The 17,870-nt window shown below is 40.9% G+C and overlaps 2 protein-coding genes across 3 annotated transcripts in view; both read left to right on the forward strand.

The window, feature by feature from the left end:
- Positions 1-318: 318 nt before the first annotated feature.
- On the forward strand, positions 319-3,299 carry tmem250 (transmembrane protein 250). Its single transcript, XM_080419820.1, has 2 exons — positions 319-524; positions 2,343-3,299. Exon 2 carries the CDS (start codon positions 2,631-2,633, stop codon positions 3,048-3,050), a length of 420 nt encoding a protein of 139 aa, XP_080275946.1. The 5' UTR covers positions 319-524; positions 2,343-2,630; the 3' UTR covers positions 3,051-3,299.
- The window catches only part of nacc2 (NACC family member 2), a 77,976-nt gene continuing 62,985 nt past the window's right edge, over positions 2,880-17,870 (forward strand). Inside the window, exon 1 of one of the 2 annotated variants that reach the window (XM_080419806.1) lies at positions 2,880-3,005. The gene's annotated coding sequence lies outside the window, so the exon portion shown is untranslated. Of the gene's footprint in view, positions 3,006-13,761; positions 14,044-17,870 lie in introns of those variants that run through there. The other variant, XM_080419804.1, reaches the window with a different exon arrangement.

Below are 17,870 nucleotides of genomic sequence, written 5' to 3' on the forward strand. Positions count from 1 at the left end.
TTCAAAAACATTTAGTGCAGTAAAAGTACAATATTTGCCTCTGAGATGTAGTGGAGTAGAAGTAAAAGTACTGAAAATTTAAAATACTCAAGTAAAGTAAAAATACCTCAAAATTGTAGTACAGTACAACTAAGTACAGTACTTGAGTAAATGTAGTTAGTTTACACCACTGAATATCATATAAGTTGAGCTTTGTGAATCTGATGTGAGTCTTACTTTGAGAGTGTCTTCTCCTTTAACTCTGAACATGTCGTAAAAGCAGTGACTGCTACATTTTTACGACAAGGCCTATGTGACGTACGTTACGTCGTACACACACTACACAACCATGTAACACACCGGCTTGTTGCTATAGTGTTGATCTGTTGTTCACGGATACAATGTAGCGAGTTAAACACATGAAAACAATACATACCTGTTTATGTAGCGTCTGGGAGGCTACATGCTAACATGTGATGCTAGCAGCAGCAGCTGAATGGTGAAGGAAAGAGAGAAGCTCGTATACAGTCTTCGTGGTGAACATGGTAGGTCTATGTTTCATGGGGGGGAAACCCTAATAGTTGATCATAATGGTACAGTGGTTCTCTTTTTTTTCTTTAAGGACCCCCAGTTTGATAAGCATTGGGCCACGGACCACCATTTGATACCATTTTCTGTCTCTGGGACCCAATCTATACTATGAAATCCTAACTCCGACGGAACCTCTCCCTCCGCTATATAGCTCCGAGATGAGGTTCCTCGTTTGTCGGTGCCGTTTTAGCAGGACATTTTCCACTTAACATGTTTCTTACCCCTTTCTGCACGTCGTATCCAAAAAGTTAAGGTTTTCTGCAATGCTCTCAGATGTTTTAAGTTCTAGCGCACAATAAAAGCTAGCCAACGAGTTGAAAAAAGTATTTAATTCGCTTCTCTCCTCAGCCGGTTCCATGATATTTTGCATTAGAAGATGCAATTCAACATTTGACCAGTAGGGGAATCAGTAATGTTATCTATACGGGCGCAACTCTTGCGCCATGTCTTAAAAACATGTAACCGGATGAGGACAGAGGCGAATTAAATACTTTTTTCAACTCGTTGGATAGCTTTTATTGTGCGCTAGAACTTAAAACATCTGAGAGCATTGCAGAAAACCTTTACTTTATGGATACGATGTGCAGAAAGGGGTAAGAAACATGTAAAGTGGAAAATGTGCGACAAGGTCCTGCTAAAACGGCACCGACAAACGAGGAACCTCATCTCGGAGCTATACAGTGGAGGGAGAGGTTCCGTAGGGGCTAATGAAATCCTAACTCTGAGAGTGTTCAAATGGAACCAAATGGACCCCCGTCAGGGTTTACAGTCCTGTGACTTCCTCAAAGACCCCAGTTTGAGATCCACTGTTATTGTATTATCTATGCTATTTGAGGATGTAAGGCCTTAGCCTTGGATCAAGACGACGGTCATGTTTATATTAATATGACAGTCTTGAATCAAGGCTAATATGGCCTGTTATTGTTAGAGCTTTTGATTATGCATTAGGAAGTTGCTGTTCTGTGTGATAAAGCCTACATTTTAAAGCTGCACTCCGTAAGCTTCATCGTGTCCTACACGGGATTTGAACCCATGATAGGTCTCCTCCTCCCGCGTGGGAGACTAAACTTCTGCCATGCTACTTTGCTCATGCGCACGATGCGCTTCAGGCAGTACTACTTTCCTACCAGTAGGTTGTCTCAATGGAAGAGTGGGGAGACCACCTTCAACATGCTCTACCGTATAGATTGTTTACATTAAATTTGTATTCATTAAAATCAGTTCTGGATTGCAGCTTTAAAGGTGCCGTAATTGAGTTTTTTGAGTTTTTGTTAAAACATTGTTTTGTAAAAAACTAAACAAATGAAAGCTCTATATTCTGATTACTATAGAGTGTTGATCAATGACAGTGGTCTCCCTGTATCTCCAGTCCAGCAAGAAAACACATTTTCAGATGGCACACCAATTTCACAACAAATTCTTCAGCTTCAATTTTATAATGTTCCACTTCCAAATTTGACCCATTTTTTTGTTTGTTGGATGCATCACTTCCAATTTCACTTGTTTATCCTGTATCCTGTATGAGTCATCTCCTACAATTGGTATCTAAACCTGAACATGTATTTTCTGTTTACTAAAGAGCTGGAGAGACGGGGAGACTCCCGTTACTGAACACTTTATAACGATTATTATGGAATATAGAGCTATTTAACAGTCATTTATTTAAACCGAAAAATATCACTAGAATATTTTTGTCTGTGAGCATGTGTGCACAATGAAAATAGATCATGTTTAAATAGAACAGTGACAAACAAAATGTGTCCTCTTCACAGAATGGTTTTGCAATCGGATTCCCGCATCATCACCGACGAAACATCGCTAAGTGGATTTCCACGTAGCAAGACAAAGTCAACACAACAGCAACATCACTCCACGACTGGGGAGGGAAGGGGGGGGCGGGGCTCCTCTCAACGATCCCACCTAGCATCGCTCCACTAGCTAACGATGCTAACTCTCACCCTAGAAGCAAAAGCAGCAGCCGGGGACTTGACTCTCAGTGACGGGGACGGCGCGCTGCCGCTGCTGCTGCTACTACTACGTGGGGCTCGAATAGCCCACTCATGCCTGTGATCCCCATCCCCCGGCGGGTGCGAAGCTTCCACGGCCCCCACACCACCTGCATGCACACGGCCTGCGGGTCGACGCACGCCAACCGGCTGGTGCGCACCAAGTACAACAACTTTGACCTGTACCTGCGCTCGCGCTGCATGTATGGCTTCCTGCGGTTCCTCCTCTACTTCGGTTGCAGCCTCCTGACCTCTCTGCTGTGGGTGACGCTCTCGGCCGTCTTCTGCCTGCAGTACGTCAGCGTGCGTGTCCTCCTGCGCCTGCAGTACAAGCTGTCGGTCATCCTGTTGCTGTTAGGTCACCGGCGGCTTGACTTTGGGGTTGTCAATGACCTCTTCATCTACAGCATGCAGGTCACCATATTCCTGGTAGGGGGCCTGGGCTGGTGCTTCATGGTGTTTGTGGATATGTAGCACGAATGGGGGGGAACGTTGATCACATAAGAGACGGTGTACTTTGTAGATTCTCTATCTACTCAACGCTGCAACCCTAAGCACAAGTTTGCAAAACAAACGTTGCCATTTTACATTTCTGCAAAGTGCGAAACCACAGTTATGTTGAAGCTCGATTTGTCAAGGCAGGGGTGCCGTCGGCAGCGGCCGTGAGCAGTGTGAGGTGAATTGCCCATGCCGTGCGAGTGCCCGCCGTTAGCAGGTGCCCGTGCCTAGCCCATTAAGACCTGAGAAGATTCTAGAAATGTCTTCTAAATCCTAAAAAAAATTTGGAAAAAAATAAATAAAAAATTTCCCCTCGATTTTTCAAAAATAGCAGATATACAAGCTCGTAGCGCGGCACTCGGTGCCGCGCTATGAGCTTGTATATCTGCTATTTTTGAATAGCCAAAGAAATCTAAAGTGACACAGATGCGTTCCAGGTATCAATGGGCTAGTAATGGCCGTGTTGACAACTCAGCGCTGTATGAGTATGGGAATCAGTTATAATCTACTTTGACCTTTGCACATAATAGTACTTGACTTGGAAATGGACATGGTCCGCATCTGGAAACGTTGGTATGCAAAGTGTGTTTTGGGGGTTCAGAGACGACAACATTCAACGTACGGTATCTGGTAGTTTGCAGATGACGTGCAATGACAACGTTTTCTCTTGCGACCAGGCTCATCCACCGTATCCAAAGTCTTCAGAATTGTGTGACTTTGTACAGTAGGGACAGAATCTACCTTTTCAATACTCTGCTTTGTACCCCTCTTTCTACTCATCAGAATGTCCCAAGAAATATAGTTGTGAAATCTTACAGGCAAAATCCAGTCCAAATGTATGTTTTGGGACCACCATATTTAGTATCCCATTAGTCCTGTAGTATTCAGATAGTTAGTGAACACATTATCCAATAGACGGGTTGCAACTTGCAAGTAATTGCCATTGTGGATGAACATGCATCCATTTAGATGTTAAATAAAAAAACAATTTGGTAAATTTGTGAAATCAAAATGTCCTATTAGGGGCTATGTCCACAGAAAGCATTTTTTTTTAGCTTCCAGCGCCTTTCTGTCATGCGTTTCTATGGTAAAAAAAAGACTCAATGCAGGGCTCCTCCTCTCACCACCAAGCATCGTGTTTCAGCGTCTAGTGTCTTTTTGGCGGAGCGCCCTGGGTGCTTCAAGAAGAAAATAGTTCAACTTTTTGAAAAGAGCGCTGCTCATCAATGTCACTTTTTGTATATGTTCGAACATTGATTGCGCGCATCAATAAACGCTCTGCACTTCAGTAAGAAGTGCTCCGTCTGGACATGATATCCAAAGCGCTCCTCGCTAAAAAAAAAAAACGCTTTCTGTGGACATAGCCCCTTAGGGCATTGGTTCTCAAAGTGGGGTCTGGGGACCCCCAGGGGTCCTTGGGGGGTTTCAGGGGGTCCCCAGCAAAATGTGTTAATATAGCATCACAATAAATTTGACCACTTTAACCTCTTATACTTTGGCTATTCAAAAATTGCATATATACAAGCTCATAGTGCGGCACCGACAGTGTAATGCCTAAGTCATACTCATACTCATCATATGGCAGTGTATAGATCAGGCTTGATAAGTGCTTGGTTTGAAACTGGTGCAGTTAGTTGTGTGTAACTTGTTTCCTCATTCATTCAGAGCAGTTACCTTTGTCCTTTCTGAACATTTGACTTGAAATGGTTTCAACAGTATGTTGTACAGTTGTGTTTCCTTCTCCACTGAACCATTGTTCAGTGGAGTGACATCTATGAGCAGTCACATCTATGAGCTTGTAGATCTGCCATTTTTGAAAAATCGTGAAAATCTTTGCAAACCTTCGAATATGTATATTCTTTAAAGCGAACATTTTTAACTAAAATCTTTGCTTCTGGGGGTCCCTGGAACTAAATATTTAGAGATGAGGGGTCCGTGGCCAAAAACATATCATATTGGGTGGTCCCTTGACATGAAAAAGGTTTGAGAACCACTGCCTCAGGGTGTATCAAGTAGGCCATTCACATGCATACGTTATGTTTTGGTTACAATTTAAGCCTGCATAGCACTCACAGGAGGCTAGGCACTGAATCCTGGCAACTCAGATCCTCTCCCCTCCTCTTCTGTCCACTGTCCAAATCGGTCTTAACAATTCAATCCCTCTTCGTCATTAGACCTGCTGATCTGATTCTGTTCCTTCCTTGGCTGTCCTGACCTCTGTCCCCGGTAACCCCGTATTTCAGTGATAGTACCTACCTGTACCTACTCGGTGACAGGAAATTAAATCCTATCGTAATAGTGATATGTTACCTGTTATTGGACCTCGGTCAATTGACTTGAATGACTTCTCTAAATAATGATGAATGCAAGGACGTTCCCTCCATTTTGAACCCATTAAGACCGGGAACGCATCTGTGTCATTTTTAAGATTTCTTTGGCCGTTCAAAAATCGCAGATATACAAACTCATAGCGCGGCACAGAGTGCCACGCTATGAGCTTTTAGATCTGCTATTTTTTAAGAATCGTGAAAATGTGTGCAAATCTTTGAATATGTCTTTTTTTTAAGGGAACATTTGTATCTCAAATCTTTGCTTCTGGGGGTCCCTGGAACAAATATTTTACAAATGTTAGCTTTAAAAATATATATTCAAAGATTTGCACAAATTCTCACGATTTCTCAAAAATAGCAGATCTACAAGCTCATAGCACGGCATCGGTGCCGCGCTATGAGCTTGTAGATCTGCTATTTTTGAATAGCCAAATAAATCTTAAAATGACATAGATGCGTTCCCGGTAAGGCATTTTAAGTTTGTTCTTTCTGTGTCTGTCTGTCTCTTTCTTACTGTTTCTCTTTTTCTCTTTCTTTCTGACTGTCTCAAGGGCACTCATGGAGTTTTGTTTCCTCAACTGCTATTCCACTGGCTCCCAGTAATTTGTCCCCTACTGTACTCGTAGTCATATCCATGCCAAAGTCTGTTGTTATATCTGTCTGTGGAGAAAGAAAATCTGCATGAGCCTTATCTGACTATAGGATCGAACATTAGAAGTCCTGTCAGATTGTCCAAAAGGATTGTTTATACTGTTCACAGAGTATAAAAAAAAGGTGTGATTGGATTATATCTTATGTTGGTTGCAATACTAAATGTTTTATATTTCCCAAATATTTTATTAGGAGGGTGCCAGTCGGCATACAATAAAGGACAACTGTGCAAGGTGGATCATTCTTAATCTGTTAAAAAAGAAAACTGACATTATGACGATTATAACACCGACTTGCATTATGACTGTGTCATGCAAGACGGTAATATGTGCCAAAATAAACAACAGTTGGTGTGCTACAGTGTTCAGAGTGCCATGTTGGCCAAGTTGAGGCAAGCCTTATGTGAGACAACACAATACACCAGAATGACGTGATGTAATTTGTGTTTGATAGATGAATTGACCGAGAAAGTGAGGTAAAATGTCTACTTTATAATTTAAAAAGCAATTATAACAATGGGGGGGAAAAGTGATTCTATTAGTGGCATTTTTTCATTTGGAAAGATTAATAAATCAGTTGGAAACAAAATAGTTCTGTGTGTGTGTGTGTATGTACGTACCATACGTGCGGCATAAAACATACATTAACCACTTTAGCCCTATTTTATACCTACAAGCTCACGTCACAACGCGTCGCATCGCGACATGTGAGCTTGTAGTTCTGCTATTTTCAAATATTTTAGTACTTTTACATTTGGTACTTATGTACATTTTGATGCCAATACTTTTGTACTCTTACTCAAATATTTTTTTTATTCTGGACTTTTACTTGTAACAGAGTATTTCTAGATTGCAGTGTTGGTACTTTTACTTAAGTAAAGAATTTGAGTACTTTTTCCACCACTGCGTACGTGTATGTATGTGTGTACAGTACACACATATACACACAAACACGTCTGTTTAAACACGTATGTTTAAATATTGATCTGGTAACACTTGACATGCCTCAACCCATTGTCATAAGACTATGCACCGGTTGTAACGGAGTGGTTACTTTTGGGTCAAGTGATCCATTAGTTGCACTTCACACGGTCCCAGAACCCCTCTCTCTCTCTCTCTCTCTCTGACAGGCGGCTCTGTTTGGCTTCCCTCAGCATACAATGAGCAACCACAACCAGACACCTCCCTCCCCTGCCAACCATAACAATGGCACTGGCTGTGTCCCAATCACCTTATATAGCCTCCTGCTCACATGGCCTTAAAGTGGGGCCTACATGATCTTAGAAGGACACGAGAAAAAGTTAACGCATTCAATCCGGGAACGCATCTGTGTGTCATTTTAAGATTTCGTTGGGCTATTAAAAAAATAGCAGATATACAAGCTCACCGAGTGCCGCGCTATGAGCTTGTAGATCTGCTATTTTTGAAAAATCGTGAAAATGTGTGCAAATCTTTAAATATATATATATTTTAAAGCAAACATTTTTAACTTGAATCTTTGCTTCTGGGGGTCCCTGGAACAACATATTTTGAGATGGGGGTCAAATACATATTATTTTGGGTGGTCCTTGACATGAAAAAGTTGGAGCACCACTGATATTATAGCAACATAAGTTATTCAGAAAACTGTCAGGATTTAGAAGACATTTGTAGAATCCCCCAAAAGCAAAGATTTGAGTAAAATGTTCGCTTTAAAAACTATACATTCAAAGATTTGCACAAATTTTCCACGATTTTTCAAAAATAGCAGATCTACAAGCTCATGAGCTTGTATATCTGCTATTTTTGAGTAGCCAGAGTATAAAATAATGGTTACAGTGGTTAAAATCTAAAATGACACGGATGCGTTCCCGGTCTTGATGGGTTAATGTACCAACATAGAATCCTGGCCAAGCCAGGACTCGTCCCGTACACGCCGTGAAATCGTCGGTGTTCATTTAACTGAGACAGGGTAAACATGGACCTTTGCAGGTCCCTCTGGGTCCATGATTACACTCGGCGTTAGATCAACACTGCTGATTTATTGTGCATTAGTAGCCATAGAGGGAAAGTGAGGACATGGTGTAATAGTTTGCACTCATTCTCCACCTTCCATGATAATGTCGGTTATGAGTATCACCCCAGGGCAATAGTTTGTTGTATGTGTTTTTTTTGGCAATTAATGTTTTTCATCTTCCCTTTTTAACCACATGAACCCTAGCATTCAACGCTACGTGTTGTGAGCTTGTAGATCTGTTATTTTTATTACGCTATAATTTGATGTACAGCAAAGTGGTAAAGTGGTTGTTAAACTTGTTTCCAGTGGTGTAAAGTAACAAAGTACATTTACTCAAGTACTGTACTTACGTACAATTTTGAGGTATTTTTACTTTACTGGAGTATTTCCAATTTTTAGGACTTTAACTTCTACTCCACTACATCAAGGAGGAAAATATTGTACTTTTACAAATATTGTACTTTCACAAATATTGTACTTTTACAAATATTGAACTTTAACCACTTCAGCCCTATATACATTTCGGCCATTTGAAAGTAGCCGATCTACAAGCTCACAATGCGTTGCGATGCGACACATTATGAGCTTGTAGATCTGCTATTTTCAAGATAGATATAGAAGTTAGATATTATACATTTGAAAACTTGTGAAATGGGACATTCTGCATGATGAGTACTTTCTACAGGACCTTTGGCACTTTGAGTACATTTCGAAACCAATACTTTATACTTTTACTCAAGTAAATGTTGAATTCTGGACTTTTACTTGTAACAGAGTACTTCTACATTGCAGTAGACTTTTTACTTAAGTAGAACATGTAGTACTTTTTCCACCACTGCTAATACAAGTAAACACCTTGAAGGGGGGCAGAGAGATGTCAGGGTTGTTGAGCCTAAAAAACACACACCCCCATTACGTTGGATCCTGGTAGGTGGCCTGCCCTGACTGAGACATGCTCAAGGCTGGCAGCAGGGCCCTGAGGCTGTGCGAATGGCTGTAACAATATCCCATTGTTCTCGAAAGGATCAACACATCATATGCCTCATACCAGTCACATTTGACAGCCCAGTAGGACCAGAGGTGAATTGGAAGAACTTGAACTGACATGTAATAACAGTTCAACGCAGGTATTTTGTCGAACACAGTTAACACACTGCTGCTTTTTCTGTCTTTTTTTTTTTTGGAGAAAGTTTACTTATGAAAGGTGAAAAAGGTTTCCCATTGCTAACTCATGTGTATCTTATTTGTAAATTGTTATTTGAAAGCTATGCATGTTTAAAGGGCTCTTTATGGTTTTATTTCAGTCTGTCATTCATTCAGCCATGTCCTGCTCACCTCTTTTATTGCAGATAATGTGACCGGTCGTGTGAAAACAAGTAAACAAGTTATTTGCATATGTGAGGACCAACAGAGAGTAAATTATTTCACTTTCACATTTCTGTTATAAAAAAACACACTGGGTGTGTTTCATACACCAGTAGACCCCCAGGGGTCCTTGGGGTTCCAGGGGGGTCCCCAGCTAAAGTAGTTCATATAAGCGTCACAATAATTTTAAACACTTTATCCATTTATATGTGTTGGCTATTCAAAAATAGCAGATCTTCAAGCTCACACCGCGTCACTTGGTGTTGCGCTGCGAGCTTACGTACATCTGCTATTTTTTTTTTTTTTTTTGAAAAATATCAAAGGTAAATTTTACATAAATCTTCTCTTCTGGGGTCCCTGGCACAAAACCTTTTCAGATGGGGGTCTGCGGCCAAATACATCAATTTGGGAGTAGAAGTAAAAGTATTGCAAATTGGAAATACTATAGTAAAGTAAAAAGTAAAATTGTACTAAAGTACAGTACTTGAGTACATGTACTTAGTTACTTTACACCACTGGTCATAGGTTACATTTATATGATGACATAGTTGGCTTCCACACAGGTTCTGTAGGTCGTTCTCCTTGCACCACTGGAACTTCTCTTTTGTAAGGCTCTGATGAACCCAAAAGTGGTGCAGAAGAGTGTTCCTATACAGCATAGTGCTGTTTGTGTAATTCATTGTAGCCTAGCAACTACAGCAGTATTCATTTAGCATCAGAAATAGATAATTTACCTTTTTTTCTTCTTCTAGGGCAGGCTATTCTCTTTAGATGCTGTGCTTTAGTAGCCTATAGCTTATTTTCAAAAGAATAGCCTGCCATTATAGGGAAACATACGCTTTAATAAGACTAATGTAACCTATAGTATTAAACTGTTTATCTTCACTTAAATAAACCCCAGCATCCTATTGTGCGGAAAGCTTTAGCTGAAAATAGCAGATCGACAAGCTCACAACACGCCACCATTTTCAGCGAAAGCTTAATAACAGAAAAACAGAAAATACACTAGTATTGAGCCCTGAGGGACTCCGGTTACCCATTGATTGATTGATTGATTTAAATTTGTATTAGGCAAAAGAATGTAAAACAACACAGTTACATTTATAATGCTTTTGTCTAAAAGGTCCGGCCAAAAAAGTCCTTGCGGACTTGTTTCCGTTGCGGGTCCTTGAATTAATTTCATAGACATATATAGTAGCAACCAAACAGTTCAAAAATCAACATGAAAATACAGATAATACAGAAAAAATACCACTATGTACCAAAAAAAAAGCATGAAAAAAATTAAAAATATGTACAAAAAAAGGGGGGGGGGGGAGCATGGAAATATAAAAATTATATACAAAAAAAGCATGAGGAAATAAAAAATATGTACAAAAAAGGGGAAGGGGGGGGGTCGTCTGTCTATATGGGGGTTTAAGTGGTTAAATATGTAAAATGAATAAATCAATGATTTAAAAGCAAGGTTCTGTATAGCGGTCTATAGCAGTGGTGTAAAGTAACTAAGTACATTTAATCAAGTACTGTGCTTAAGTACACTTTTGAGGATTTTTTACTTTACTGGATGGAGTATTTCCATTTTTCAGTACATTTACTTCTACTCCACTACATCTCAAAGGCAAATATTGTACTTTTACTCCACTACAATTATTTGAAAACTATAGATGGGTTTCCGCGCGACGTCATCACAGAGCAGAGTGCGCGATCTGCGCATGCGCGGGGGAGAACGAACCGGAAGCGCCATTCACTCTCTCGTTATTTTCGGGATTTAGATAGGCATAATGCTGCTATTATAGGCATAATAGGCATAATGCTGCTATTATATACAAACAGATCCAACTTTCGACAAATCATTTTTATTGAGTAAAGAAGATATTACAAACTGCATCATTTAATCTACTTTCATTAAACCTGGTGAAGACCATTTATTTTCTGAATGTACAGTGGCCAGAGATGCTGCGGGTAATAGCGCCCTCTACAGGCTCATCCCGCCACTGCGCGCGCATCATCCTCTATGTTTACAAACAGGAAACCCATCTATAGGTACTAATTACTTTGCAGATATAAATCATTTTAAAACATACATTAACCACTTTAGCCCTATTTTTTACATAGGCCGATCTACACTCTACACAAACGCGTGCTGTGAGCTTGTAGATCTGCTATTTTCAAACATTTTAGTACTTTTACTTTTGGTACTTTAAGTATATTTCGATGCCAACACATTTGTACTTTTACTCAAGTAACATTTTGAGCACAGCCTAGGCCTTTTACTTGTAACAGAGTATTTTTATATTGTGGTATTGCTACTTTTACTCAAGTAAAATATCTGAGTACTTCTTCCTCCACCACTGGTCTATAGTGAAACTAGTAGGGAGGTGAATGTGGGTTAGAGAACACCATGGCTTTGGCTTTCAGTAAAGAAAAGTTGACTTGAGGTCATGACAGGCAGTTTAGTGCTCATAATTTAGGAGAGTGGCACACATGCGCATCATGTAGCCTAAACTGTCATCACATGAGGCCACGTGAGGTGACCACACACATGTCAATCTGCTTTAATGCTGCTGCTGGCCTATTTATAGTGGCCCGCGCGAATTCTGCTTCCATGTCACCCTTTCATAACATTTAAACTGAATACATCTTGTCTTCCCCAGTGTGTGTGTGCGGCAATACCGTGCACACCTCTTTAAAGCTGCAATCCGGAACGTAATTGAATGAATAAAACGTTATTTTCACCAGTTCTTCCTACTGTAGCTACCTTAATGCGATATAACTCTAGATTGGGCATTGGTTGCAGGTGGTCTCGGCGTCTCCCCTACACTTCCATTGAGAAATTTTTTTAGACCCCGGTGGTTGAGATAAGTAGCACTGCCTGAAGCTCAGAAGCGCAATTAAATGTCTCCCTCGTGGACAAGCTGAGACTGCCTGCCTGTCTCGTGGGCTGAACGGTGGTGGTCTCTCGTGATGCGGGGCTGTCTGTGACTGTCTGTGGGAGTTCACAGTGGGTCGGACACGCCACGGCCACCTTCGAATCCCGGGCGGGTAGGACATGATAAAAAGTTCCGGATGTTCAGCTTTAAGATCGATGCAGAGCAGAGAGTGCATTGAGTTCATGTGACAGTAATAAAGGTGCGGTGCATAATTCAGCATATACTGTAGCTACTACAGCACACACACACAGTGCAGTGCCACTGCTGCTGAAAGTAGACCGCATGCATGGGCGCGTACGTGCACTACTGGGCTACCATAGACTCTACGCGGTAACCGGAAGTCTCGCCCCAAAACACGCTCGCCCCCATTTTTTTTCGCAGACCGCTGGCCCCCAGCGGTTCTTGTATTATTATTGTATAAGTTTTACTGAGGATAAGGCGGTTAGAAATAAGTTGAGGCATAGTTTTACTGAGGTTAAGTTTAGGGATAAGATTAGGTTTAGGCATAGTTTACTGAGGTTAAAGGAGGAGTTCACCCAAAAAAGTACTTATTTTCTATCAATTACACACCCCATGAAGCCTTGATTTCATGGATTTATTTTAGTTTTTGTGGCATTCCTAAAACAATAATTTGGTGACCGTGTGTACTTCCAGTAGGAGACACAAGTAATCTACTTTGTGTCTCCTACCGGATACATTAGCCGGTAGGAGACGGGAATCAAATTATTAGCTTAGGAATGCGACAAAAACTAAAAAGAATCCATGGATTCAAGGCTTCAGTTCATAGGGTGTGCAATTGATAGAAAATAAGTCATTTTTTGGGTGAACTCCTCCTTTAAGTTTAGGAATAAGGTTAGGTTTAGGCATAGTTTACTGAGGTTAAGTTTAGGAATAAGGTAAGGTTTAAGCATAGTTTACTGAGGTTAAGTTTATGAATAAGGTTAGGTTTTGGCATAGTTTACTGAGGTTACGTATAGGAATAAGGTTTTACTGAGGTTAGGAATACCAGGTGGCGGGTACCATGTTCCGAGGTCGCCGGATTTGTCCTGGCTGGGGCGACTGTGTTTTGGGGCGAACGTTTTGGTATTCGACTGTACACACTACTACACAGCACCATACAGTATAATGACGCTGCTGGCATTTCATCCAAAAATGTCTGTGTCTTTAAAAAAAAAAAGTCTTTTTAGTGAATGCCATGGCGAATGATGTCAGGCTGCGCGCACTTCATATACTGTTCATGTGAGAGCGGCGTTCACTTCCTGCACGGAGAGAGAGAGAGAGAGAGAGAGAGAGAGGGGGGGAGAGAGAGAGCGAGAGAGAGAGAGAGAGAGAGAGAGAGAGAGAGAGAGAGAGAGCGAGAGAGAGACAGAGAGACTAAGAGAGAGAGAGAGAGAGAGAGAGAGAGAGAGAGAGAGCGAGCAAAGAGTGGTAGAGAGAGAGAGAGATAGAGAGCGATAGAGAGAGAGAGAGAGGGGGGGACATTCAGTGATGATGGGGACGAGTGACCAAGCCGTAGTGACAGAGTGACCAAAAACGAGGTGGTTAAACCAGGGCCTGGATCTACACACTGTACTAGGCGGAACCTGCAAACTTTACTACAGTAGATCTGAAACCGCGTACCGCAGATCTATAAGCCCTCTATACCTCATCCCACCGTGCCAACTGACAGCCGCATTTTATGGAGGAGCAACATATCGGGTAAATATCACGTTATATCCCTCTCTCTCTCTCTCTCTCTCTCTCTCTCTCTCTCTCTCTCTGGATTCACACACATGCTATAACTCCGGGAGTGCACTATAATGGACCCTAATATACGGGAGTGTATCCGACACGATGTAATGTAACCAAATGGACCGGCAGCCGCCGGTCCATTTGGTTACATTACATCGTGTCGGGATACACTCCCGGAGTTAGTTAATAAGGATACAATGTTGCCTTTATATGTACAGTGCCTGGCGGTTTGTTGTGTGACGCATATAGGGTTTATATTTGACTGTTTTCTTCCTTTTTATATGATCGATATAACGTTAGAATTGAGCCTGATCGTCCTCCTGCCCCCCGATATAATGTGCTGACTGTACTACATTGTGACTGGTCAATGTGGGTTCGAAACAGTTCAACTATTAGGGTGTCTGTTTTAACTTTTAAGCCTGTATTTGTGGAGTGATTTTTTATGAAATGTTAATAATGTTATGTGTCCAGGATGTAGCCTTGTATATTCCTCACAAACTGTATCTCGTGGCTAAAATATAGACTAGGCTATAGAGGCTATACGTGATAGCGATTTGAATCATGATTGTAGATGACGATCGTAAACCTATATTATGTCCATCAACTAATGGTCACTTTTAGATAGCTTTTTAGCCTGCTGTTATCAAGCCTTACAGTTGGTTTCAATGGAATGAATGGAGAAAGTGACATGACATTATTATCGGTCGTTGCGTCACGATTAACGTATAAAAAAAAGAAACTCTCTCTCTCCACCCATAAGCACAGGCTATGTAGCCTAGCTGTTTGGCATTTTATCTGTATGTATGCTTCATTATAGTGTCTGTCTGCACAATCAATCATAAAGAAAATATACTGAAGATAGATATTATGATTGATGTCAGAGCAATTGTTCTCAAACTTTCAAATTTCAAGGTCTCCCCTTAACTTTGACAGTGTACAAATGGATCCAAATGGACCCTTTCGGTTCCATTTGTACACTGTCAGAGTGACAAACTTTTAAGGGTCCATTTAGAACCCCCCCCCCTCCCCCTAAACTTTTAAAGGAACCCTGAGAGTTCTTGGAATCCACTTTTGAGAAACCCACTGTCACAGAGCATCAAGCATTCAGTGTCAATATTTATATTCAACCCTAGAATTAGCTTGGCTGTCACAGTCTATTTGAGTTATGATGATGTTAGTGCAAGTTTATTAAATACACATAATATAGTGTTGCATGGCCACTCATATTGTTGCATTCTCATCTCACTCACATGACATGCAACTGTAAGCTGCCACACTACTAGGCTAAGTTGTAAAAACAAAAAAACTAAAAAAAAAGTTATAAAACAGTTGAGTGCCTTAATGCCACCATAAAGTTAAAGGGGGGTGAAAAAAAAGAAAATAATTTCTGCAACCACAATCACCAAATAAAAGAGTTAACCTTTATTTCAGTAGCAGCTGTGCATTAGCATTGAGCTGAAAGTCTTGATCACAACCCACTTCTGTTGTTCAAAGCTTTCTATTGGCTGTCTGTTTGTGGAGCGCTTTACCTCACATGAACCCTGACATCTGACTCTACTGCACAATGGCTTTTCTCCTGCAGTGTGTGTGAGTGCGTGTGTAGTGTGTGTAGTGTGTACACGTGTGTACATGTGTGTGTACATGTGTACAGTGTGCGGCTAGACAGCGTGTAGCTTGTGGCAATTTCTTCATTTCCTGTCAGTTCCTTCTCTCCCTCACTCACTCTCTCTCTCCCTCGCTGCTTTGGTTACTGGAGTTTACCATACCTCTTCACCACTTCTCTTGTGTCATGTATTTCCTTTCAAGATGGCTATCAAAAAGCCTTCTTTTCTTGGTTATACTATAGTCTACATTTCATTATTGCCATGTGGGCATACAGCAGCCATCTTCCTCCTACTTCCTATAACGTCCCAGAGTGTGTAGTGGTGGAAAAAGTATTTTTTTTAACTTAAGTACAAGTATCAATACTGCGATGTAGAAATACTCTGTTACAAGCAAAAGTCCGGAATTAAAAATGTACTTGAGTAAAAGTACAAAAGTATTGGTATCAAAATGTACTTAAAGTACGAAAAGTAGAAAGTACTCATTATGCAGAATGTCCCGTTTCACAAGTTTTCAAATGTATAAAAATCTTTTGAAAATAGCAGATCTACAAGCTTGTAGATTGCCTATTTTCAAATGGCAGAAATGTACTGTATATAGGGGCTGAAGAGGTAAATGTATGTTTTGTAATAATAATCAAAATCTACAAAGTAACTAGTAACTAAAGTTTTCAATTTGCCTCTGAGAAGTAGTCAAAAGTATTGAAAATGGGAAATACTCCAGTAAAGTAAAAATTCCTCCTCTTAAGTTTACTTAAGTACAGTACTGGAGTAAATGTATTTAGTTACTTTACACCACTGTGTGTAACACTACAAAATGTGGATACGGTATAAATGCCTCTGATCCTCCCATTCTCATAACCCATAACAGTTATCAAATATGCTGGATGACGTAAAGTAGGCCAACAGCTCCAAACCCTACAGTATAGGATTAGGATAGGATACCTATAGAATAACACTTTGTTTACCACTTACAGTACACCCTAGCCCTATGCTGACTGGAGTCCCCCAGAGGGGTCTAATACTTGGTCCCCTCCTTTTTCCCTCTACAGTACACCAAGCTTGTAGATCGACTATTTATTTGTAGATCGACATTGTGAAATGGGACATTCTGCATAATGAGTACTTTGTACTTTAAGTCCATTTTAATACCAATACTTTTGTACCTTTTACTCAAGTAAATTTTGAATTCCGGACTTTTACTTGTAACAGAGTATTTCTACATTGCAGTATTGATACTTGTACTTAAGTAAAAAAAAAAGAGTTATTTTTCTTGTAGATCGCCAATTCTTTGCTGAATGTTCACCTATTTTCGCTGAATGTTCACCTATTATGACATGTCCAGAATAGGGAGACGCTAGGGCTCTTGAGGTTAATCCCCCCCATGGGTGAAATTCAGATATGTAGTAGCACTAGCAGTATGTAAATCTAGTTTGTACCTTATGAGTTGTACTATGAACGATTAAAGTATAGCCTTAAGTTCACTGTTTCGTTCAGAAAAGTCCCCCCCTCCCTCCCCTCCCTTTCAGATTTGAATTGAAGTGTGTGTGTGTGTGAGTCTCTTTTGTGCTCCATCTGCATAAAGTCTCAGCTTTCCTCATCTCAAAATAACATGGATGAAAAGATCAGGGTGGAATTGTTCACGCTTCTTTTGAGTCGACAGAACAATCTGAAACCATAGGTGTGTGTGTGTGTGTGTGTGTGCGCGCGCGCGCGTGTGTGTGTGTGTGTGTGTGTGTGTGTGTGTGTGTGTGTGTGTGTGTGTGTGTGTGTGTGTGTGTGTGTGTGTGTGTGTGTGTGTGTGTGTGTGTGTGTGTGTGTGTGTGCGTGTGCATGTATGTGTGTGTCAGCCTATAGGCAACACAAGGACAGCTCTTATCTGGGTGTTTATGACATTCTCCCCCCCTCCCCCTCCTTGCTGGGAAGTCATTTCAGGGTAATGTGGGTTTGTACTGCCAAGTTTCTATCTTCAATGTTTAACACAACATACATGGAAAATGTGTGGGACTTTTTTTCTCTTTCTTTCTAAACGGAGGCCTTCAACGCCACCCGTCTTTGACTTGGACGCCTGCCAAAGGTTTGTGATTGCTCTCAACAGCTGTATTTTTCTGCGTGTGTGTACGTGTGTGCGTCTGTGTGTACAGTAGGTGTCTCTGTGTGTGTGTGTCTGTGTGTGTCTGCGTGTGTGCGTGC

The sequence above is a fragment of the Gymnoscopelus braueri genome (genome assembly GCF_963280865.1).
Source record: "Gymnoscopelus braueri genome assembly, chromosome: 22".
NCBI lineage: Eukaryota > Metazoa > Chordata > Actinopteri > Myctophiformes > Myctophidae > Gymnoscopelus > Gymnoscopelus braueri.

Excerpts from the sequence above, each read along its gene's own strand:
- tmem250 (XM_080419820.1), top strand. The coding sequence starts at position 2,631 with ATGCCTGTGATCCCCATCCCCCGGCGGGTGCGAAGCTTCCACGGCCCC.